The sequence below is a fragment of the Tauraco erythrolophus genome, chromosome 1, assembly GCF_009769465.1.
Source record: "Tauraco erythrolophus isolate bTauEry1 chromosome 1, bTauEry1.pri, whole genome shotgun sequence".
NCBI classification, from domain to species: Eukaryota; Metazoa; Chordata; class Aves; order Musophagiformes; family Musophagidae; genus Tauraco; species Tauraco erythrolophus.
In genome coordinates, this window is record NC_141465.1 from 107,837,856 (window position 1) to 107,863,514 (window position 25,659).

The 25,659-nt window shown below is 39.7% G+C and overlaps 1 protein-coding gene across 1 annotated transcript in view; it reads right to left on the minus strand.

The window, feature by feature from the left end:
• The window catches only part of LOC104374703 (complement C4-like), a 52,135-nt gene that overhangs the window by 13,629 nt on the left and 12,847 nt on the right, over positions 1–25,659 (minus strand). Inside the window, exons 9-29 of the mRNA XM_086612614.1 lie at positions 25,381–25,504; positions 22,906–23,021; positions 20,902–21,069; positions 19,980–20,177; positions 17,462–17,653; positions 15,954–16,103; positions 15,412–15,538; positions 14,977–15,048; positions 13,905–14,105; positions 12,877–12,988; positions 12,420–12,490; positions 11,341–11,480; positions 9,989–10,201; positions 8,522–8,573; positions 7,913–7,993; positions 6,670–6,873; positions 4,457–4,532; positions 3,885–4,041; positions 1,805–1,900; positions 1,314–1,482; positions 130–296 (exon numbers count right to left, since the gene is read on the minus strand). Of these exons, the coding sequence (XP_086468740.1) occupies positions 130–296; positions 1,314–1,482; positions 1,805–1,900; positions 3,885–4,041; positions 4,457–4,532; positions 6,670–6,873; positions 7,913–7,993; positions 8,522–8,573; positions 9,989–10,201; positions 11,341–11,480; positions 12,420–12,490; positions 12,877–12,988; positions 13,905–14,105; positions 14,977–15,048; positions 15,412–15,538; positions 15,954–16,103; positions 17,462–17,653; positions 19,980–20,177; positions 20,902–21,069; positions 22,906–23,021; positions 25,381–25,504 (2,886 nt within the window). The remainder of the gene's footprint in view (positions 1–129; positions 297–1,313; positions 1,483–1,804; positions 1,901–3,884; positions 4,042–4,456; positions 4,533–6,669; positions 6,874–7,912; positions 7,994–8,521; positions 8,574–9,988; positions 10,202–11,340; positions 11,481–12,419; positions 12,491–12,876; positions 12,989–13,904; positions 14,106–14,976; positions 15,049–15,411; positions 15,539–15,953; positions 16,104–17,461; positions 17,654–19,979; positions 20,178–20,901; positions 21,070–22,905; positions 23,022–25,380; positions 25,505–25,659) is intronic.

Here is a 25,659-nt window from a genome sequence, read left to right on the forward strand (position 1 = left end):
GTGCTTCATACACCAAAAAAGTTCAGGATTAACTATTACTATGCTTTCAAATCTAAATTAAAAAGTCTTTATGAGGCTTCAGTGTTCTTCCCTCCCCCTGGAACTCCATCCAGACTGGTTGTCAGGCACCTGTGTAGAGCAGTATCCTCCACCGTAGTTCCTTTTTTCCGTCAGCCATGTAGCAATAGACCTTGCATACTCCATGTCTTTCAGAAGCAATGTTTGAAGCAACGCATAGGCAGTGGTTTCCACTGAGACTGCATCATTGCCATTTCCCCAGTAGCGCTGCTGCTTTGCTGCAAGAATAACTCAGTCTTGAATCTCCTTGGTAAAGACATTTGCCAAAGATGACTATTGTTCTACACAGTAGATATTTCATGTCATAGCGCTGAGGAACCACAAGACACATGCTGCCATGAGAGCAACAAATCAGTTGGGAAGCAGACATAATGGAAAAGGAAAACCACAATTTTCAATTTTGACTTATCCAGCCATCACAGTCTTAATGATCTCATTGTACAGCAATGTCCATGTGATGCAGTGGTAGCATTGTGTCTGGTGGTCCACTGAAAGAATAGTGTTAATTGCATCCATAAATCCAGTCTTGATTAAGGAGAAGCGTATTCTCTATCCTTAAACTATGGCTATTAAACCATAATGTATTTACCAAAAGAATTGGGAGAAATTAATAGCTTGGCAGTGCAGCCACACAATCAACTGACTCTGCACTGACCACAGCCACACACTGGAGAGGAAAGAGATGACATCCAAGTGGAGCTGTAACAAAGCACACAGAATTGGCAAGGGGCTTTGAATGCAGGTGGACTGGAGAAGACATTGTCCCTCTTCATCACAGATCCCGTCTGGATTACTCCTATATGTGGCTATTCATTCCTACTTACCCATCAAAAGTTACTTCTTTCTCAGCTGACTTGGACATTTTTATTTTTTTTTTTAATGCACTTTAGTGATGTGGAAACTTTGGTAGGCAGCAAGGGAAGCAGAAAAGGTAGATGACTATTTACCATGGTTTTGTCCAACATCCAGTAATTAGATAAGATCACAATCCAAACTTCACAATACTAAGTTGTTACATTATAACGATATTAATGACACAAATTACATATTACAATTTCAACACTGAAATATGTAATTATGTAATTTAAATAAGTATATTGCATATATACATATAAGCTTCTATAAAATTAAATGGTCTTCATTTACTTGAAATTGTTTTGTTCGTATGAGTACTCAAAGTGCTTTAATTAGGCAAAGTTCTTTCTAACTCAATTTCTAAGAATGGTTACCAGTACCTGCATCAAAAACAGAACAGTCCCTTAACTTTTCTTTCGCAAATTGGGCTTCTTCGCTGTCAGACTGCACAAGTGTCAGAGCATAAGCAGTGATGGCTGTAGAATAGCAGTTAGTATTTCTTGAAAGTCGATTTTTCATGTAGGCGACTGCTCTTCTAATCACTTGTACCTGTGAAAAGAGAATGAAGCTATTTGAAAAGATCATTCAGACCAACTAATTTTTACTTCTGATGAGAGTACTAGGAAATTAGTATACTTCACTGTAGTAATTTTTTAGCAAATTTTATTAATAATTTTTACTTAGTGATCAAAGCCATTGATGATGGAGCATGTAGCTCGATACACCTTGTTGTACATTAGCCCATGACATCTTTTCTTATCCACCACAGGTGAGAACAGAATTTTACCACCTTATTTGCAGTACTTTAAGATAGTAAGGTGGACGTGCCATTGTGCAGTAGCCTTCAGACTTAAACAGTCAGGATTCCTACCACATCAGATGACTCGTAGACCTGTAGAGTCTTTTGCAATGCTATAGTTACAAAGGCTGTCAAAGCCAAATCCTCTTCTGCTGATCCAATGCCACCCTGAAAGATGAAACATGAAAAGAAAAAGTTAAATATACATGTATATGTTTATGATTAAATTTTGAAAAATCACTTTTCATGGAAGTCAAGGATTTTCTTGTCAAACCATCTGATCACAGAACATGTGGTTTTACCCTTTAATTTTGCTCAATAACTTGTGTCCACCTAAAGTATATAGAATCATAAAAGGGTCTGTGTTGGAAGGGATCTTAAAGATTGCCTAGATCCAACCCCCCTGCCATGGGCAGGGACACCTTCCACTAGATCAGGTTGCTCAAAGCCTCATCCAACCTGGCCTTGAACACTTGCAGGGATGGGGCATCCACAGCTTCTGTGGGCAACCTGTTCCACTGTCTCATCACCCTCAGAGTGCAGAATTTCTTCCTTAGATCTAATCTAAATCTACTGTCTTTCAGTTTAAACCAGTTACCTCTTGTCCTATCACTACACACCTTTGTAAAAAGTCCCTCTCCATCCTTCTTGTAGGCCCCCTTTAAGTACGGGAAGGCCTTCTCTTCTCCAGGCTGAACAACCCCAACTTTCTCAGCCTGTCTTCATAGCAGAGGTGCTCCGGCCCTTGGATCATCTTCAATGATATCTTCTACAATGGCAGCCAGTTTGCATTAAACAATGTTAAGAGATTAGGACCCCATTACGTCCTTCAGATGGTAATCAAATATTTAATTATTTAACTTTTTGTTAAAAATCTGCAATTTCCCGTTGGAGTATTCATGGCTTCAATTTCCACACACTAGTGGTTGATTTTTTTCTGTTTCTCTGCTACTACCTATAGATTAAAGAGCCCTCTAGAACAGAACTTTTCCCTGTAAAGGTATTTATACACCATTACTAGATCATTTCTTATTCCTTTTCTTGACAAACTAAACACAGTGCCCTCAATAGCTATTTTCCCTGAAGATTTGTGTTTTTGTTCCTATTCTTCTTTGTGATTTTTTCACTTGTGCTCTCCTTTGACAACAACGTTAGCATCTTCAATAACCTTCAACAACAACCTCCTCCTTCACTCAGCCTCAAATATTTATTCTTAGGAGAAGGATAGGTTGTTAGCTTGGAAAGATTTAAGTCTCTATACAAAATTATCATGCACAGCTCTTGAAGCAAATGTATAATAGAAGTATCTCAGCACGAACACAGGTCAAAAAAAACCTTTGGCCTGTTTTAGAGCTGTTTCCCCCCCCCCGCCCCAACAGTGTTACATGAACTGTGAACAGTCTTTGAGGGTGAAAGCCTCACTAATGATTTGAAAAGATCATTAGTAAAACGAATACATTTTTTTTGTACACAATCACTACAAAGGCATCTGTATTTACAATAAATTTTGGAAGATGCACATTATTTTCATACCCTAGATACATGGACAGTGTAAAAATTTTGTGTTTCTGGACATTTATAGGGGATGTGTAGACTAACACATGCAACTGGAAACTCTGATTAGATATTAAGATTATTTTTTTTCACCATGGGAATGGTTAAATACTGAAACAGGTTACCCAGAGATATTGTGAGATCCTTGGAGGTACTCAAGACGCAGCTTGACATGACCCAGTGAAATCTGATTTAGCTAGACCTATTCTGAGCAGGGATTGGACCAGATGACCTCTGGAAGTCCCTTCAAAATTAAATTATGATTCAATGCTTTTATTGCCTTTGGCAAGAAAAGGCATAAATTTTTACTAAGCACAAAGATCTCAGAATTAATTTTCTAAGTGCTTCAGAGGCATAAGTCAGTTGCAAAATTATCTAAGATTGGATCAAAAGATAAAGGTGGTGAAGTGCTAGCTACGCATTTCTGACATAACAGACCTTTTAACAAATTCATTTTACATTACAGATTTTGTACTTCTTGCATTAGAGATTTCTTTTCTTGACATACATTTCTTGTTACTCAAAAACTCACAATATTCCTTTCAATCCCTAGCAGCCCTAAATGTGTGACAGATTCTTCTAAATGCAAATGACCTACCTGCATCTTCCTGTTCAATACTGGGTGATGGTCGTGGAACGAATCATCTGCCTGCTGTTGATTAATCAAGTAGGAAATCGAGTTGCGTATGTCACTGTCTTGGACACTAATGTATTCTCTAGACCTTGTGAGTACTTTAACAATGAATGCAGTTAACCTGCACAAAAGCAAACGTTCCAAACTTGTGCTGACATGTATTTATGGAAGAGTATATTGACAGGAAAAGAAACATACTTTTGTACATAAACTCATATTCAATACAGTGCACTCACTGAAACCTAGTGACATCATTTGACATCAGCATGAACATTACTACTCTGGGACAAATGCAGAATAGTCAGTGGCTCAGTATAAATCTCCTCCATCAAGGATTAAACATGCTCAGAGACTTACATCACTGACCATCCATTGCAAAAGTATATAGGCAACACCATACCCACTGGATTTTAAAAATCCATCATCCCAGAAAAACTTCAGATGTGCCAAATTCTATGATTCTATGATTCTATGATTCTATGAAATGAGAATTGAGGTATTTTGGAAAAAAAACCCACATCAAAAAATACACTTACCATACACTACTGGGAGTTGATTTAAATGCTCCATAGGAGCCATCCGTCTTCTGAAACTCAAGTAGTCTAGTATAACCTGCATGAACAGGACAACACATAACTGTTCAGAGAATACACATATTTCTTGGGCATTTTCATACATCACTCATTAACATGGGCATGTTCAGTATTGACTAGTGAAAGAGTACATGGAGGTGTTCACTGGTACATTAAGGAGGAAATGACTGGGTCAGCAGGCCTTTGACACAGAAAAATCACTAGGTTTAGAAGGTGCTCTGTCTTGTTTGATTTAATTAAGTCATGAGAATAACCTGAAAACTGCAAGTATTTATAGTTACAAAGCATTTTCTGTGTAGTGAATCTTGGGAAACTTATTTCCCATTACTGACAACTTTTCAAGCTGTTGACTTTACTGTGTGTGGAATCAAAAAATATAAAAAACACCATCTCTTGAATCAGGCTTAGGCTTAGAAATCACGAGTTGTGGCCTCTAATCTTGACTGTAGTTATCTTGACAGTCCATATCATAGCCACACAACTCATTTTCTACTGCGATAAACTACAACAAGAATCAATAAAAGCATAATATAGGGACTAAATGCTGCTGATAATACCAAATATTCATCAGCAATATCTCATGTCACTTTAGAAAATCTTAGATAAATAGTCAAGGCCCTACATTCAGCAACTGTTACCATGCTTTTAATCTCTCTTTATACCCTTATTTTTCACTGATGAAATGTGTGTCACGTCTGAAGATCACAAAGACAGGTGCATTATATTGCTTTACGCTGTGTGCACACCACTACAGTCAGAAAGATCAGCTGTACCTGCTACTATACTGATAAGTCGTGACCTCTATGTTAGTGCCTGTGAGTTGGAATACCTCCACTTCCACATGCTGTGGTCTTGGCTTTGCTGTGCATTTAGCATCAGCTTTGGATCGTCTTGCAGTGGGCTCTTCAAGAAGCAGCCTTGCAGCTCTCCTCTCCCTAAGAGAATTCCCTCCTTGGGTTGGTCCAAGACTGTTGGAGTCATTCTAGCTCATGTAATGAATACAGGAGTGTGGAAGAGAAAGTGTCAATATCATGATTTAATCAGAGATAGCGTGGCCAGCAGGACTGGGGAAGTGATTGTTCTCCTGCACTCGGCACTGGTGAGGCTGCACCTTGAATACTGTGTTCAGTTTTGGGCCCCTCACTACAAGAAAGATATTGAGGTGCTGGAGCACGTCCAAAGAAGGGCAATGAAGCTGGTGAAGGGTCTAGAGCACAAGTCTTATGAGGAGTGGCTGAGGGAACTGGGGTTGTTTAGTCTGGAGAAAAGGAGGCTGAGAGGAGACCTTCTCACTCTCTACAACTACCTGAAAGGAGGTTGTAGTGAGGTGGATGTTGGTCTCTTCTCCCAAGTAACAAGCAATAGGATGAGAGAAAATGGCATCAATTTGCACCAGGGGAGGTTTAGATTGGATATTAGGAAAAATTTCTTCATCAGAAGGGTTGTCAAGCATTGGAACAGGCTGCCCAGGGAAGTGGTTGAGTCGCCATCCCTGGAGGTATTTAAAAGATGTGTAGATGTGGTGCTTAGGGACATGGTGTAGTGGTGGACTTGGCAGTTCTAGGTTAATGGTTAGACTTTATGATCTTAAAGGTCTTTTCCAACATGAACAAATCTATGATTCTATTCTGTGGTTCCACGATTCTATTCTATGCTTCTATTCTTTGATTCTATGATTAGAATCAAATTAGATTAGATGTCTGCCAACTACAGACATCTCCAGCCGAGATGCCTGCATCCTACCTGGCCATCCTTCAGGACACGATTCACGTTGATCTATTTTGCACATCTACATTAGGAGGAAATTCTCAACTGGCCTTTGCTGTCCATTTACTCTGAAAAGCATTGACATTGATAAGCCTAGATTTTACTTTCTGCTTCTAAATTAATCAAGAGAGAGTGTAAACTGTGAATGTCAATACTGCACAATGCCAGATGAAAGCAATTAGTCACCTAAATCCTCATCACCAGTTCTGTTTCTCATGTCCGTCTGCAGATTGTCAGAGGCATTTCTGTGTGGCTGTATTAAGACAACACTCATCCCTTTGGCAAGCAGCCATGGTTAGTATGCAACGCAAAAGGATAACAAAGATTGTGTTGATTGCTTTCTGGGTTGTTTGTTTTGGTTTGGTTTGGTTTTTTTTTTTTCTGTGTACCTTTTTCAATCATGTTAATGGCTTCGTCCTTCCGTACTGGATTAAAGTTCACCCACTGCTCACTGGCATCCAAATACTCAATAGCGTAGACTGCAGGGGCCATTTTCACCATTGTTTGCTCTGCACAGCCTGTGGGCACTTGAATAAGCTTCTCAACTCCAGTGAGACTAAGACAATTTTCAATAGGCTCATCCATAATATTCCCTGTTGTAAAAAACACAAGCCATAGTACATATCATATTTAAAGCTGGCTGGTGTAACATGAAGAAAGGTGATACTAACTACAGGTTGACACTCCAGCACAGCCTGATCCTTCTCATTGTTAAACACTGTTTTCAGCTACTTAAGACTTTGTAAAGCTGGGGAAAGCCTAGGATGAGGTAGCAGGGTCTGGGAAAGCTGGAGAAAGAAGGCTGGGGCAGTGGTAGAGTATGGAGGAGAAAGAGTCCTGGGGCTACTGGAGGCAGGAAAGCAAAGACAGAGAGAAAGACTGGTGCTTCAGGTTTGAGCTGGAAAAGTCTGGTCAAACAAGACCTGATCCTCCCACAGAGGGCAAAAAGGTCAAACCTTAATCATGCCAAACATTTTTTGCAGTTTTTTTTTCTCTCTGCAATTTTCTCATTTGATGAATTCAGAACAGGAATTTGAAACGGAAGCCAATAGCCTCTGTGTCAAGAATGTAGTATTTCACATTTTCTGGGAAAAATGTTTTAATCATTAATAAGACTACTTGCTAGTAGATGTTGTTAAAATATGCATGCATGAGTATACATATATATGTGTATATGATTATGTGATTAAATGAATACATGATTGTATATATCTTCTCTTTAGAAAAACAGAACTTTCCAGAACTTATACATCAGAGACTGGCATGCTTATTTATGAAGACTAAAGCATATTCCTACAGACCCTACATGCAGTTTGGAGTTATGAGAGAAGGTGAATTCTTCCCTTCTCCTCTGTCCTTCCCATAAATTTAGCCTGAGCACAGTGAGGCAGGATGGATTGCGTAAAGCTACTATGTCAAATACAAGAGAGAAAAAGTAATTAGAAAGAAGAAAGGTACTGGATCAGCCTTGGGGCTGTTTTGTTTTATGATGTGGACATGTGTACACAGACCATTTGAATCATAGCAGAAAAACTAGGAGGGAATGGAGACTCGATGTTCAGGAATGAGCAGCACAGAGAGGGATGTATCTTGTCACCTATGGAGAAGTTATAGGAAAAAGATTACGTTTACCTTTCAGGTTAACAAACACGTGACTATCAGAACCAGGAACCATATCAGATGGCCTGTTCAGGTCCAGTGTATGGGTCTTTACTGTAAATAAATAGTAAACAGAGATCTACATCCAGACTCTTTAAACATACAACATACAGAATAATTTTAGAACACACTTTTCATTAAACATGTCACAGTTGATGGAAATTATGACAGAAATGTTATCAGAAACATGAAATGGAAAATTATGAAAAGAAATATCTTTCTTAAATTGATTTAATTTTCAATCATTAGCAATATTTTTTGGCTTGAAATGAGGCTTGTTTTTAATACATTTTAAGACCCATTAGTAAATAACATAGATGTTTACTTAATATTTAAAGAATGCTACCTTGAAACACAGAATTAATACAAATAAAGTCTAAACATTTAGAATGAAATTATTTTTCTTTCCTGAGTCTTTTGGTGTGCATTGGATGAAGAGATTTGTGACAAGTTCTGGTCAACCAGAACAACGTTTATACATCAGGAAATATTTCACCGCACGCATTAGATATTCACACTAGGCTTTACACCCCTGTGCGTACCACAAACCTCATTTGTATCTAATTCTTTTGTGTAACTTACAGTCACTGTTAATGCAAATTGTCTTTTCTTCTCTCTGTAAAACACCTTCAGCCTGTACATATGAGGAAAAAAATGTCAAAACTTTTGCAAGCACTCACACTTGAAATGAAGCTGCATGAAAACTGTGATCTTTGCCCTTGCACTAGACCAGCAGGTGGCAGAAATAAGTTATTTTGGAGTGAGATTTCTTTCCAGGTAAAACTAAAACTTCAAACCAGAGTTTCAATCTCCCAATTGAATTGCTGATAAATTCTACTGACCTTTTTTGCTATTATTGACATATTTCCGTGGATGTAATTCCTTTAACAAAAACTAACCCAGAAAAATTAAACTTCAAAGTTTATTCTCAGTTTTATGAACCGTGCAAATCAAATTCACAGCTGGACACACTTTTATAAACCTCTCATCTATGAAATCCACCAAGTTCTGAGTTCATCTTGTTGGTAAAACTTGAACCTTTTTCTTTCTGATTTCCATACATCCCTCCTCTGACAGTTTGTATTTTAATAAAGCTGTTTTTAAAAAGACACTTCTAGTGTTTCAGTGTAGCATTTAACTCTGAGACTGTGTCTATGTCTAGAAAAGTTATGGTCTGTAACAACAGCAGGTTCCCAGCATCTTCTGCCTTATCTTTACCTACATGGCTATCCCCTGACATTAATGGGGATAGCAAGGATTAATATTTTGTGCTTTTTGTGTGGATTGAAAACAGCCCTCAATGGGCTAGTTGGGTGCTGTAATGAGTCTGCTCCTGTCGGTGCTGGCTCTTGAAAAGCCATCTTTTCTAAAAGGCTCCTCCCTTTCATCATTTTGGAAGAGAACTAAGATATTAAATGATCAATACAACATCTGTTGTGTGTAGCAGAGGGTGTCCCTGCCCATGGCAGGGAGGTTGGAACTAGATGATCTTTGAGGTCCCTTCCAACCCTAACCATTCTATGATTCTATGATTCTATGGTTCTATGATTCTATGATTCTATGTATGTGTTTTACCTTTGCAATTAAGATTGAATATCCGTTAACTAGAAGGAGTAAAATAGAGTTTAACTTTATGACTAGCAGAGAGTATTTTCTTCTCAAAATATTACTAGATGGACATCTTCAATCTTGGCTTCATAAGGGAGATAGAATTTTTATAAATGTTGATGAAGCAAGTGGAAGTTAAAGATTACGAGATGGGCACTGACCGCATGAAGGAAGTTGTTGCTATGTCCTGGGTAAAAGAACGCCTTTTTGCTCTAGGGAACAATCCTTTCCATGTACACTACACACAAGCCCACCACAGGGTTAAATTTCTTCCCCATGCTATAGCTTAATCCTTGCTAAGAAACAGGTTTCCTGAGATTGCTTCCAGCCTTATGTTTCTATGATTTCACTCCCACCAAAAGAGCTCCAGACATAGTGAATGTTATATTTGAGGAGAAACACATATTCGTGAAGTGCCTGCCCTCATCTAGTCATACCTACCACAACTTTGAGGTACTTCCTAATGCTATCACTGTGCCCAGAAATCGTGTCGAAGGCAGTAATAGTAATTGGAATTTCTCCCACAGTCAGAGGGACAACCGAGAAGTAGGCTGGTGTTGCAGAGTTCCCCTTAGCCACCAGCGTCAGCTGCACAGCCTTCTCCGTCGCCTCTGCGGTGCACAGCCCCTGCACTGCGTCCATTGCCACTGAAACCTGCGAGGACAAGGCAATGCCTGCAATCAGGCTTAGTATATCACCGCACAGCAAAAATACTGTCGCTCTACCATGTCTAGATAACAATGGGAAGGGAGAAACAGGTATAACAGGAGACTAGCTTTTGCTTAAAAATGAAATAGCAATGTAGACGTTTTGCAGGACAGAAAGTGTTTTTCACTTTGTTGCCCTGAATTCACTATTGTCCATTTAGAAAATGGGAAAATTTTTTCACCAAAAAGTGATCAAATGCTGGCACATCTTATCCAAAGAGTTTGTAGAGTCTCCCTCCTTGGAGATATTCCATATCTCACTGGGCAATGTCCTGAGCAACCTACTTTAACTGGAATTGCTCTGAATAGCAGGTTGAACTAGAGACTTCTGGAGGTTCCTTCCAACCTAAGTTGTTCTATGACACTATGTCCTGTTAAAATTGATCTGCGTCGACTGAGACCATGAAGTTAAATCAGCTAGTATTTTTTCATTACACTAAAATTGCAATATAGTTTTGGCTTATCCCTGGCCTTCCCTTTGGAAAGTAAGAAGGATAGTACATTTTTATACATCTCAGCTCTGCACCATTCAACACAGTTCAGAAGATGCTGGTCAAGCAGAAATGATTGAGAGATGGAAAAACAAAAAAAGAGCAACAGCTCGAGGATGATGAAGTCTCTACATCCAGTGATAACTGTGTCCATATGCACAGCTGGATAGGTGTCACATGCAGACAAAAAGCAGCTTTGCATTGTATGCACAATGAATTTTGTGGCTACCACACTGGATTTCTTCCTCATAATTTACCTCTGTATCTTGTGTACTTACTTTATCAGCAGTTGGATGTTGCCCAGATTGGCAGGCAGCAAAAAAGTAGCTGGTTGCTTTAATGAAGAGGGAGAAGACATACCCAAAGACCAGGAATTTGGCTGTATAATATGGTAAATAAAATCTGTTTCATACAGTAAGTTTGATTAGCAAGTAGAACTGGATCCTGTCCCTGGGGAGACTTTCAAAATGGGAGCGCAATGCCTGGGATGTAGGAGCGCCCTGAAAGGTGGGTCGATTATTTACATTAAACTACTACATAGCTATACATCTAGCTAGCTAGATGTGTATAGCACAGCAGTTAGTAGTAATATTACCTGGAGATCGTTGGGCAGATAGTTGTAAATCACTGCTTTTATTTCTAGTTGTTCATGTCGTCTGACTGAGTATGGCAATCTCAGAGATACAAAAAAGTCTTTGAAAACCGCAAAGGTGTGAGGGTCAGCTATGCAAAATCCTGAGATGAGAAAAAAACAGAGTTCAGAATTACACACTTAAGATCAGCTAATAAGAAGTTAAATATCTGAACAAAACTCCTTGCCTGGACTCCCTCGAGGTCAAGAGCAAGAGAGGGAAACAGGCATATTCAGAAAGCATTTCAACGCTCTGCACTAGAGACCTATCTCAGGGGTAGAAGATTTGCCCTCTGGAGTCACTGCCGTGGTTTCCGATGCGTAAAATTTGACAGGAGTGTTTGTAGATTTTGTGAGCGAAATGTGGCCCAGCTTTCCTGCCAAGGCCATGTTTAAAACACAATGACCTTTCCTCGTTTTCTGTAAATGGGCTCTATGCCTGTCACCACACCCCTCAATGAGCCTCCCTTTCCAAAGGGGAGACAGCAGTACCAGGTGGGCCCTTTGTCCCTCCTGCATGGTCCTGGCCAACCCCCAGGAGCTCCCAGAGAGCACCACCTGGGCTTTTTGGTGTCCAGCCCTTGCAGATCCTCTGCTAGTCTCCTGGTGCTTTTCTCTTCTCTGGCTTTCCAGAGACCACAGACTTTCACGCTTCTCTGAGATGGCCAGAACTCGCTCCCAGAAATATACAAATAAAAGTAGTGTTATTACCACTACCTTTCTTGTGGCTTTCTGGCCACATGGCCAAGCTAAAATGAGATGGTTTATAGATTGGAAAGAATAAGAGACAGTTTTGATTGTATAAACCATTATTCTTTAGAGCCCATTTCATGTTGGTTTTGTAAATATATATCTATCCCCTAAATTATGGCTGGGTTTTAATATGGCATAAAAGAGAGGAGTAAATGTCATCAAAGCCCTTTGTGCTGTTCAGTACAGAATGTCTCACTCTGTCAACGTAACATCGTATCTCTGTTTTAAAAAAATATATGTTCTCTATTCATCCATACAAGGAAACCCAGTAAAATACCCAATACTTATACCTTTTTGGGGAGATATACTTATTGCCTGAACTTCCCAGGTAGTTATAGAGTCAGGAGCAAAGTTTTCTACACTAAGAAACACAAAATAAAATGTATTAGGAAGGATGTATAGATTCATAGATTTCATAGATTTCTAGGTTGGAAAAGACCTTAGAGATCATCGAGTCCAACCATCCCTAATCCAAAAATGTAAATATAAAATATAAAATGTAAAATAAAATATAAATATATATAAATAAATAAATATAAATATAATAAAATGTAAAATATAAAATGTAAACATTTTCATTTGCTGAAGTTTGAGTGTCGTAAGGGAAAAAATATTCCCTCAGTTGTGAAGACAAATTATTTGTAAATATTCTGAAGTCCTCTGCATCAGATAACACATGAAGCTGATATTTATATACATTTTACTGTACAAATTTAGACATCTTCACCTAGTTAGGTAATACCATACCTATGGTTGCCAGGGTTTTTCACTTCTTCAAAATTCCACCACCAGCTTTCAGGAAAATAACTGCGCAAACTGACAGAGGTTTCGTCAAACATTTCTTCACGGTCATCAAAGTCTGTAAAACAAGAGTGGGGTTTCTGTTCTGAAGTCTTTGGCTGCTGAACTTATACTGTCTTGCAGGGAGTCAGTTTGTCAGAGAGAAAGCAGCATGAAAAATACTCTGAATGAAAAGACTTCATCCAAGTTTTATCTTGTGCATTAGAAAAAAACAGTGCTGAAAAAAAGAGAAGCAATGACCAAAGATTTTCATCTAACGAAAGGATAATTCTTATTTCCAAGTTCAATAACTATATGCTACCAGACAAGAAAACATTCCCCTTTAGTAATGTGTAGCAAAGATATTCCCACCTTCCCATATTTATGACAGAGCGAGCATGAAAGGGGAGTGCTGAGAAAAATAGTAGCAGAAATTACACTTAGAATGAGGTAATTTTCAACATGATTTTTTTTTTTTTTTTTAATATGAACTCTTGTGTGATCAGAGATAGACTTTGGGGAGAAGAAAGGAAGAAAGAGACAAAATTGCCCCTGGCTGAACTGGCCGCTTCTCATGAGGTACTGTTTTGGAGGTATTCAAGCGTTATAAGAGTAGTACCACTACTAAAATAGTCATAAATCCGAAATCTCTCAGAGCCCTGAACACAGACAACCACCCCCTTCTCTGCTCCACTGTTTGTGGCCTCCCGGGGTGCAGGCAGGGGCCAACAGCTCCTCCATAAGCCTGTTCTGGGGGAAAAGGTGGCTAAAGCGATTCCTGCTTTTTCTCACTCCAGTAAGTTACCCTGTCCCGCTTCCACCTTCACAGTGTCCCGTTGTGAAGATGCAATGGTGCTGAACTATACTAGAGCTCACTGAAATGTTGATGTGAAAACTTCCTCCCTGGCCCCACAGCCTTAAACGCCCCTTCACCCTCCCTTGCCACCATCGGAAAGGTGTTTTTCTGTAGGCAGTTGCATGTCATCGTTCTTTACTTCGTGCCAAGCCCACTCTGTTCCTTCTTTTCGCCTCCTTTCTGAGGGCTGCGGCTTTCTCACAGCAGTCCTGGAAGGCCTTTCTGCATTCGGGGGAGCCAGCCACCTTTGTTACCCTTCTCTCACAAGGAAACCTCATGGGATTTAATTTCATTCCATCTTCACAGCATTTTTGTAGGTCAGTGTTTAGATATTTGCTGGCTGCAATATAATTAAAGCTCAGAATTAGTCTCATGGAAGTAGCAATAAGTGTAAAGGTGTTCACTGTGCTCATTCCTGCACTCTTTGCAATTCATGTTAGTTGTTATTGTAACAGTCTACATTCAGCCAGGGACCTGTCCTCCATTTTGAAAACAGTCCACAGATACAGGAGGAAAGCATGGACCCTATAGCATCCTAGATATTCTGTTCTAAACTTTCTCTCCAAATTCTGACTGTGAGTTAAAAATGCCTCCTTCAAACACTGGAATTGGATATCTTGGTAGAAACAGTCATGGAAGTGTTCTCATTCTTTAATAAAGACACAGATTTCAAAAGGAAATCTCAACTTCAAGGCTTCATGTCTTCTGGCAAGGAAATATCAATTTGTGTAAATTTTTTTTTTTTAAATTTAGACTAAATATTATACTAGCTCTTCTTTTAATTGGACCACAAAGTACCACAGCTGGCACAACTTCAAAGCAGAATGTCAAGAAAGAAAATAGGACCTATAAAACTTTTTCTAGCCATACAAATAATTTTGAAAAAAACTTTAAAGCCATGACTGCTTCCATGGCATGATACCTAGTAGAAGTAGTCCATATTTGGGATTATAAACTGATGAATGAGTTTCCATTTGCAGCTGAGAACACTTTGATTTTATTTTTTTGGGTTGTTTCGATAGATGATGCATCAGGTCACGCGACATATTATACAGACTTGTGCTGCATTGTGCCACTTAACGCGAGAACTGAGACTATCAATATCTTGGTATTCTTTACTATCTCAGCACGTCTTGCACCCTAAGATCCCAGCCAGTTCCCTTTACCTCTCTCTGCTAAGCCTTTTAGGCCACCCAGATGAGCAAACATACCTATTCCTGACATTTTCTTCTGAAAATCGAAGGATCTCTTCTGCCTTCTGCTACCCTGAAGGCATTTATAGCCTGGGAAAGCGGAAAAGAAGAGCTTGATTATGATACTATGACAGTAACAGCAGGATCATTGAGGTCATTCATGGAAGACCCATCTTAGGACCCATCTTGTTCACAGCAGACCCACAGACTGCTGATTCTTTACAGCCCTAGCCAACTGCCGCCCACTCCAGCTGAGATGGACACAAAAGGACCAGCAGCCATGATCTGGGCTATTTGAGCTGCCACCGTCCAGTGGAAGAACTGAAGAAGAAAAATCCACAGTCAAGGGAGATCCTGCGACATCGCAATGAAATGTTTCTGATTTTTAAGTGATCAGCCTCCCCAGATATATAGTGATCTTGTACAAACATCTAAAGGACAGATTGCACTTACCTTCCCGAACATTGGATTTAATTGTATCTGACAAAAAGGCCAGACCAACATCAGTAAAAACTTGGACACTATCTGCACCACCACCTGCAGAACATCCAAGATCATACGAATTCATAGCATTAAATACCTGCCAAATAAAATAGCATTGATGAACTGTACATGTGTGCAAATTTTTTTTTATATATATATATTAAAAAAATTATTGTAGCCTTTGACTTGCAGAAGCAACACAAACTGGTGGTACAAGATACACTTGGAAACTAAGATTAAAGCTGAGGAATGTTTTAGTTAGGGAATACTTTCAATTGTGGGTTTTTTTTTTTAATTTATAAACTTTGGAATAACATGGCAATCCTCATCTTATATATATAATTCGTCTTAAATATATCCTAAATTATAAAAGTAAAAGATTTTTAAATTTAGCAAAGCCGTGATTAAGCAATTAATAACCATTAATTACATTTTGATCCTTTCATTAGTCATGGAAAATTTTGCTTGATTAGATTAGTGGATACAATGTCTTCTTCTTACAGATATCTTACTTTTTTGGCTGTAAGCTTATTTTTCTTGTTCAGAATAAAAACTGCTTTATCAACCACAGCTAAGGCAACTGTTCCTGCATGGTCTGTTTCAATCAGTAAATTGATGACATCTGTTGGTTTGTATGTCTCTTTTTCTGTTCTCACTTTAATCTAAACAGAAAATATTGAAATAAAAATGTCACATTTGTTAATAAAAAGTAAAGACTCTTTGGGAAGGGAATACTGTCAGATGTGACTGTCAGCAGTTAGAAGCTGGAGGATGGTCCTATTTTGCAGTGTTTCTGCCTGGAATCCTGCGTTTTGGTAGATGTAGATGTAGATATGCCTCACCGGAGGACAATGCAGGGGGTTGAAAGACTCTGTCTTTCAATGACACTTAAGCACCAATGGAAATTAAAAGTATGTGTAAGGGGTCTGCTGAACTAGGGCCTTCAACATAATTTTGTTATTTTCCAGTGGGAAAAAAATCACCATGCAATACATTGAAAGATTAATTAATGTACAAAATTAACTGACTTAAACCAGTGTGTAGTAGCACTACCTCCTTTCTATCTCACACTTGAATTTTTCAACATGACTGCATTCAGATCTGGTGTATACCTGATGTACACACTTCTGTGGTCTAGGAAGAAGTAGCTGTGCTGATTATGAAATTAATAGGGGAATATTAATAGAAATGTGAAATTGAACGTAACTGGATTTTGTCATCGTATGAACAAAGAGTTGGCTTGTGTGTTAGAGATGGATAATTTTTCCTGAAAACTTTTTTCCGCAATGGGCTATCACAGTCTTTTTCCAAAACAAACATTTTTTTTTGAAGAAATAATTTTAGACAGCTGACATTTTTCAGCAGTGTATCTCATGTAATTGGGAAAAATTCTCGTCCTTTGTTTTTTTTTAATTTTTTATTATGGTACCAAAAAGAAGGAGGAGGAAGGTGAAAGAAAGTCTTAGAGGGACTCCTATTTTGTCCACACTTCATTTTCTAGTGTAAACTATTTTATTATTTTTAAAAGTGCTTTTAAAGTGCTACAAAACCTCAGAGAACTACTTTTAACAGGAATGAAAAAGATTGAAGAATTATTTCAAGTTCCTTTTTTTTTTTCCCCAATGAATTGCTTCACTTCCTTTCATGTGATGCATCTCACTACAAAATTAAAAAGTTACAAAGAGATTCTGCCCCTCAATGATTCTATTGGTGTTTCTCTGCAGATTTCTAATATATAGGCACTTGCAGAGGAGGATTTATCTGTATGAAACTATATTTTTCATCTCTTTGAGGCACAATCTGTCCTATGGATGAAGGCTATCTCTGCCATCACTCCTGGGAGCCTTTCCCAGCTATACCTTTTGGCAAGAATCCTGATGACTCCCTTTTTCAATAAAAATGAAAATTTACGTCATGTCTTTCACTTTTTAACCCCAGGCCTGCAAATGCTCTGCTGATACCTCATGTTTCAGTTTTTATTTTGGCACACAATAACAGAGGTTACTTGCTTTGAAAGTACCTTTCCTTCGCAAACATCCATCACATCCACCCATACAGAATCAGCGACGATCTCTTGACGACCCTCATTCGCGATGAAGTAGTAGGCTAAAAAGCGAAAGGCGGGCACCATCTTCTCGTTGATTTTAAGGTTTATTATTTTGTTTGAGGACGGGACCCTTCCCAAAAGCTCAACTTGTCCCTTTGCCACAACCTGCAAGGCAGAAACAAACAGAAACCAAATATTGTGAGTGCACACTAGACTGGACATTATGTTGCATAATTTTATACACGTATTTACAATTTTTTGAGGCTGTTTCTATTTAAAATTTATTATTTTCTAATGACACCTAGTAGTTTTAATTCCCAACCTGCATACCAGTAGCCTGGAGGAGAACAGCACACAATACCTCTAGCAGAGGAGCATCGTAGTGGTCCTGGTCCTGTAGCCTGGGTTTGAACACAAATCTACTTCCCTCCACTCAGTCTTGCAGCTTGAAAAGGGAGTCCTAGGCAGCAGTCTTATTTTTGTCTTTTACAGTAACAAGTTATCAGCCCCAGGAGGGTATCAGCTTTATTTAATCTGTCATCAGTACTGAATCTTTCAGATGGTGTGGAGGAGTTGGAGCAGAAGGTTTCACCCAACAAGTATTGTTCAGGGTAAAGTATCACAGACTGACCCTTAATTGATTTCAGCCCATCTTGCACTATTTAGTTCCTTTCTTTCTGTGTTATGCTAACTATATTCACGGGTTGTCAGAGGAGTGGAAAACAGACACAGTGGCAGGACTGACTGTGCTCTTCCTTGAATAAAATACATGCAACTTTCCTAAATGCACAATGAATGAACTTCAGGAAGAAACAAAGCCATTGTGTCTGGTCTGAAATCCTCACTGCCTTCCTTTAGGTGACCAAAGTTTGGGAAAAAGCCTCACCACTAAGCTCCAGCAGTGTCTCCCACCACCCTTCCCACCCACCCCTCCTGCTCAATGCTGGGTCTTTCCAGAGCTGGGCACTGGTGATTTCAACCCTCTGCTAAGTCATCCAATTAAAATAAAACACAAAAGCTAAATTTAACTCCTAGGGATACAATTATTCCAATATATTCAAGTCCTATTAAAAATGAATGGGAACTGGTGCCCATGGTGCTTACCATTTTGGGAAATTTAAGCTGCCAAGGAAAATTATGACGAAGAGGGAGAAGGGGATTTAAACAGATATGACATTCAACAGATTCACTCCTGGAATGTGTCCATAAACACGTTCGTCTCCTTCAGCAAAATAAATACTTTGCATTCCCGGTCCCAGGCTAAGCAGGATTGTGTCCTGGCTTTTCCATCTATAGAACTGCTTTTCAGACCCAATTTCGGGATATTATTTAGGGCCATAACAGCCAATGCCTTCAGTTGTGACATTATTTGTTGGAGATAACAGTGACCTATCTGTTAACTAACATCAGGTGCAGGTAATAAGGAGCCATGGTAACATGGGAATCATGTTATTTATGAAATAAGCTATAGTTCACTACAAAAGGAATTTTCTGAGATATTCAAGGTCCCCTAGAATACGATCGAGTTTTCTAGTTGCAGTGACAGAATCTTATGTATAAGTATGATCTGCCTACAACAAGGTGGGCCATTCTGTAATAGCTGAAAAGAAGGTATTTATGAGAATCTGACCAATAAAAATAGTGTTTAATATTGGCTTGTTACAGAGCAAGAATACAGATTGGAAGGAGTGGGAGAGAATGAGATCTAGATTAAGAGAAATCAAATTGTTGCAGATGTCATAGAAATTATCTGTCTAGGATTTCAGCTTTCAAGGCTGTCAGTTTAGTATTTTTCAAAAATATCTACATAACTATGCATAACCCTGCATGGACCTATTCCCTCTAGACTGTATTAGAAACTATAGACTAAAATTTGTACTTATGTGTCCTTCTTTCTAAGAAAAATTTACAAAGATTTATATATTGCATACACAAAACCATAACAAATATATAAAAATAACAGGGTCATAAAAATAGTTTCTGCAAGGGACCTGTGGAGATCTCTAGTTCAACTGCCTGCTCAATGATGAGCCATCACCAGTATAAGATTAGGTCAGATGTAGTTTTCTCTAGTTGAGTGTTGAATGCTTCAAGGATGGTGATTCCTTAAACTCTCTGGGGAACATCTTCCAGTGTTTCATTCATCACTAGTGAAAAGATTTTTCCAAAATGAACCTTCCAGGCCATAATTTGTAGCCTTTGCCCTTGTAATATTTTGTGGCACCACCTAGGAGAGTTTGCCTCCATAATGTCTGTAATTTCTCTTCCAGTAATTTTAGATTGCTATTAACTCACTCTTAGCCTCTTCACCAAACTGAACAAGCCCAGTTCTCTAAGCCTCTCTTAGTAGGTCAGGCATGCCAGGACACTGATCGTCTTGGTTGCCCATTGTTGGATCCCTCTCTGGTTTCTCATGTATTAATAACTAGACAGATGTTTTAGGTTTTATAATTTCTAAAAGAAATTATTGAAATGCTGCTATTCTGTTTACCATATAATAGAAATAGTCAATCTTTCCACTGCCAGACTGATGAATATCATTCAAGGTGACGCGTAAGGTATCTCCAGGTGCCACAACAGTATGTGGGATGCTGATGCTGAGGTAGTTTGGGGAAGCAGACTGGTATCTTTCAGCTCTGATACTGGTTTCAGGTGATTCTAATTTTTCTTTTCCCTCCTCAGCCTTTACCTGTCAGGGAAGAAAAGGACATTATGAATGAAGTGTCCCTCAGGAGGCAGTATAGAGTGTCACCCTTAATTCATATCTTGCCAGGTTATTCAGAAAACGCTGAGAAATGAGATGAATCACTGCTGAGACCTCATTAGCAGAACCTGGCATCAAAACCAGGATTTTAATTACTTTATTATCTCACTCTATTTTGTCTCTTGCTGTATTTGCACTTGATATTCTTCAGCCTTGGCTCTTTCTGAATGAAAATCCACGACTCAAAATCACAAAGTGATTTTCTACTTAGACAGCTATTTTTGCTTTTTATATTGTGCACATAATTGAACCCTCTGATTGTCCAGATGTAGCCTACTGTCTGCATTGCTCAGGACCTTTTCCTTCACCTTTGTCTCCTCATTTTCTGTCACCTCTCACAGTGATATTCCTTACAGTCCTATTTCTGTCCTTCATACCAGGAAAATGCACATCTGAACCACAAAAAAAGCTCTACCACCGATGCACACACTCCCAAAGCTCCAATGTGCAACAATGTCCTTCACTTCAGTGAGACACCCCTCAGGTCCTTGGCCTCTAACATGTCTTACACAGTCTGGGCAAAGATGTGCATGTTCCACCCTCTGTTCTAATTTAATGAAAGCTGATCATCTTCACAGTCCTTTGCAATTGTCTTATGAGATCTCCTCAGTGGTATATTTTTAAACATGGATGTCTGGGTTTTCTTTACCATTATTTGAAGCATCTGAGCATCTCCAGGGATGTCGAATGTAAAGGGGATTAGACCATCTTTGTTAGAAAGTGCAGTCTTCTTCATTGGCGGTTTTCCAGGTATGGTAACAGCAGCAGTGACAGGTAAAGAGGCAGCAGGAGAACCATCAATCAAAGTGACAGATGCCTATTGGAAAAAAATGTTTTTCTGTTACTTCAAGAAAATGCCTGAGTTTAAAAATGCCCACAAACAAAAAGCAATTATTTTTATAAACTAACTAGAAATACAAAACTGTACACATTAGTGTTTGAAAATTGGAGCTTTTAGGGAAAGGAGTAGAAATTGATCCAGTTTGGATGCCAGCTGAGGTAAAAATCTGTGAACACAGATTAACAGGTGACCCAGATTTTCACTTAGCATCTATTAGGTCTTAGCTGATCCCAGGGATATTTAACTATCAGAAAGTAAATTTCTAACTTTAACTCTTTGCAGAAAATTTTGTAGAAATACTTGAAGGTGTGAAGTTAAAAACTCAAAAACTTACATGCATTTTTTTAAAAGAAGACAATACCCTGTTTCAGTTTTCAGAATTTTAATTTTATATGGGATTATCTGATACAACGTTATTATTTTAATCTTTTGTTGTTGAAGTGGGGAACAGATTACTACATGTTTTATAAAACCCCTAAAGTGTAATAGCGCACAGATGACTTCCAGAACAGAAACACAGCTTTTTCTGGCTTCGATTTCCCTGCTCAGGTTCTGTGTGTACAGAAACGAGACAAATTGGCTCAATGGCCGCATTATTGGCTCAATGGCCGCACTCAGAGAGTAGTGGTCAACGGCTCAATGTCCAAGTGGAGACCGGTCACGAGTGGCGTCCCTCAGGGGTCCGTGTTGGGCCCGGCCCTCTTCAACATCTTTGTCGGTGACGTGGACAGTGGCATGGAGTGCACCCTCAGCAAGTTCGCCGATGACACCAAGCTGTGTGGTGCCGTTGACACGCTGGAAGGGAGGGATGCCATCCAGAGGGACCTTGACAGGCTGGAGAGGTGGGCCCGTACCAACCTCATGAAGTTCAACCAGGCCAAATGCAAGGTCCTACATCTGGGTCGTGGCAATCCCAGGCATAAATACAGACTGGGTGGTGATTGGATCGAGAGCAGCCCTGAGGAGAAGGACTTGGGAGTACTGGTGGACGAGAAGCTCAATATGAGCCGGCAATGTGCTCTTGCGGCCCAGAAGGCCAACCGCGTCCTGGGCTGCATCAAGAGGAGTGTGGCCAGCAGGTCGAGGGAGGTGATTCTCCCCCTCTACTCTGCCCTTGTGAGACCTCACTTGGAGTACTGCGTCCAGTTCTGGAGCCCCCAACATAAGAAGGACATGGACCAGTTGGAGAGGGTCCAGAGGAGGGCCACGAAGATGATAAGAGGGCTGGAGCACCTTTCCTATGAGGACAGGCTGAAAGAGTTGGGGCTGTTCAGCCTGGAGAAGAGGAGGCTCCGGGGTGACCTTATAGCGGTCTTCCAGTACCTCAAGGGGGCCTACAGGAAAGATGGGGAGAGGCTGTTCAGGAGGGCCAGTTATGATAGGACAAGGGGTAATGGTTTTAAAATAGAGGGAGGTAGGTTCAGGTTGGATATTAGGAAAAAATTTTTTACTATGAGAGTGGTAGAACACTGGAACAGGTTGCCCAGAGAGGTGGTGGATGCTCCATCCCTGGAGACGTTCAAGGCCAGGTTGGACAAGGCCCTGAGCAACCTGATCTAGTTGGAGATATCCCTGTTCCTTGCAGGGGGGTTGGACTAGATGACCTTCGAAGGTCCCTTCCAGCCCTAACCATTCTATGATTCTATGATTCTATGAAATCAGACACACAAACAGTAGCTCCATGTTGGACCTATTCCTGAAGGTCTCCCTCCTAGAGAGCTCCCATAGATCAGATAAATAGTTTATAAATAGAGCAGATATAAGTCCCTTGCTATGGAGGCAAAAGGACACAGTCAGCTAAATGCTACATACCACAACAGAGAAGGGAGCTCCAGGCACAAAATACTTCTTGGTGTTAGACAGATCAACAGCATAAGGAGATTTCACAAACTTCACATTGCTGAGTTCTTCTTCCCTTATCTCACCACCTGTTAATATCAAGCAGTATGTGTTGCCATGAGAGCAATAACTATGTATTTGCATATTACCATAGCATCCTTCATTTCTGTTTTGAAGATTAATTGCATTTTTAGCAGCATTTATAAAGAAAACTGAAATATGATCCCTCTCCAAAGAGCTTCAGTCCTGAGAAGAGGAAGAGATGGGTGCAGGGAGATGGGGAACACAACCAGAGAAAGGCCAGTGCAAGGGCAGTGCTAGACGTGTGGTGCTCCAGCGAGTCAGCACGGGCAGGTGTGTGCTCTCGACAGCTCAGAAATGGACACCTGCAAAGCAGTTTGTTACTCACATCATAAAAATTCCCCTCTAACACATCAGTTGCAACAAGATGTGTGCAGACACGAAGCACATTGATACAACAGGGAGCCGCTGCGGCTGTGCACCTCCCTTTCTGAGCTGTTGTGGCTTCATTCCTGGGGGAAGGTTACATCAAAATCCAATGTAAAAGTTATTCAGAGACAGTAGGGGCGTTTGGACCCTAGATGTCTAATTTTCTGAAAGAGAGTTTTTTTTTTGTTGTTGCCTACTGGTGAGAGTTAATAGTACTTAATATTGTCTTCTGCAACTTCATACCTACAAGACAGCTTGAGCATCTGCTTCCCATCTAAGATTCTTGTAGTTAAACCACTCATTCCTTTACCATAGGTAGACCATACCTACAACTCCTTCTAAAAACAACTGTTACATGACTTGCTTTAAATTAAGTGCATTTAGAGACATAGTTTCAAAGCTCTTATTTTCCACTTTAACACTCTAATGTTGAGCAGTGCCAGCAAAGACCACCAGCCTCACCCTGTCTTGCATATAATTATTACCAAACCCAGCAAGTACCCAAGTGTGGAGGCAGCCTGCCTGTGAGGAAAAGAGGAAGAGTGCACAGGGTAGCAGAGACCACACCACACTGTGAGATCTTGCGTCCGTCACCCTGGTGTGGTAGTGGGAGGTCTTTCAGCCCCTTCTGCTCTTGCAGTAAATGTTGTAGCAATAGTGCGTGTAAGTACCTATAGCAGATTATACTAAAGAACTGCAAAGCTGCAATGCATTTGACTTAATTTTAGGATTCTAAGGAATCCTAATTAAAATTTAGGATATTTAAGAATTTTTAGGATTCTGTTAACTCCAAGCTAAGTAACTAGGCTCCTCTTACAGCCACTGGGAATGGACACCTCTAGAGTGCAGTTTATGCCATCCGTTCTCCGTACTGACTATACAAAGTGCCTGAGCCTCAAGCTCTGACTAGATACTTTGCTTTCAGATATCTAAAATAAAAGGGATAAGCCTCCCTATAAACAACAAGAAAAATCTTGCCCATGTTTGAAAGGCCAGCTTCATCACCGATTCAACTTCAGAGATCAGCACTGAAGTTACACCTCTCGTCTTAGCCTCGTATGACTAACAATAGCACTTGCTACAACCCCAATAGCATATCAGCTACTGCATCCAATTCAACTCAGTGCTCACTTGTGGGTTGCTCTAAGATGTCTGGGGGCCTACTCAATGTGCTTAGTACTGCTATAAACAAATATCTGCACAAATCCCTTCTAGTGTACTGTGGAAATATTTTTTTTCTTCTAGGAAAATGAAGGTAAACAGCCATTGAAAAACTTCTGGATAGGCATGCTCCAGGCTTATGACTCAGATGAACAGCAAGACCAAGCTCTTTGGACCATGTTATATTTGTGCATTTATCAACTATCACAGTCTGATAAAACTGTGAGGAAGCATAAGAACATAAGCAGGAGTCACAAGGGCAAGGGCTGGATCCTCCTCTGCATCACATAGTAGGTGTAGTACATATGCTACAACTTTAGACTCACAGCTTAGCCAGCTGAGGTACAAAGCAAACTGGGATACCAAGCTCAACTATTAGCTTTATATGGAAGGAGTAGACGCAGCTGAAGCAAGTGCTCAAAACAAGATTGCAAGGGGAGTAATTTAGTTGCCTTCATACAGGTGTCAGGTGCCACTTCAGATGGACGAGGCTATCTTAGATATCTTCACAGGGCTGGTTATTATGCGAAAGACTCGATAGGAGAGTACTTGCAGAAGACCTGAGGGCTTCTGGAGCAGCTGTGGAAGACTGCACAGAACTGCATAGGGCATTTAAAATTGTACTGGATATTTATGTTCAGATAAGTGAATCCCACCTGATATAAGTTTGTGCACAGAAGGAGGACACATGAAAGAGATTATCATGCACTACAGCATGAACAAGCTATGCAGTGAAGACTGGTCCAGCAGGGCAATGTTTCCCACACAGATGATTAAACTAGAGAAAGATCAATGTAAATATTGCAGACTGTATCAACCAAGGTATAATGTACTCACTTGCAGTTTCTACAGTGGTGACAGCAACATACAAATGAAAGCCTTCTAAAGTGGAAATACTCTTTCTTAATTTCTCTTCCAGAAGTGGTGTGTTTAAAGTAACTCTTCCTTTTCCATTTTGAATCTAAAACAAAAGCAGGAAAAAAAAAAGTGACAGCCCTTTCTGGTTTGTTGACATTCGAATGAAAAAAATATTGCTTATAACAAGACTATGATATTACAGGGATCTATATTTTGATAATTTCTGACAATATTCAGCTCACCTGAGAAAAATCACAA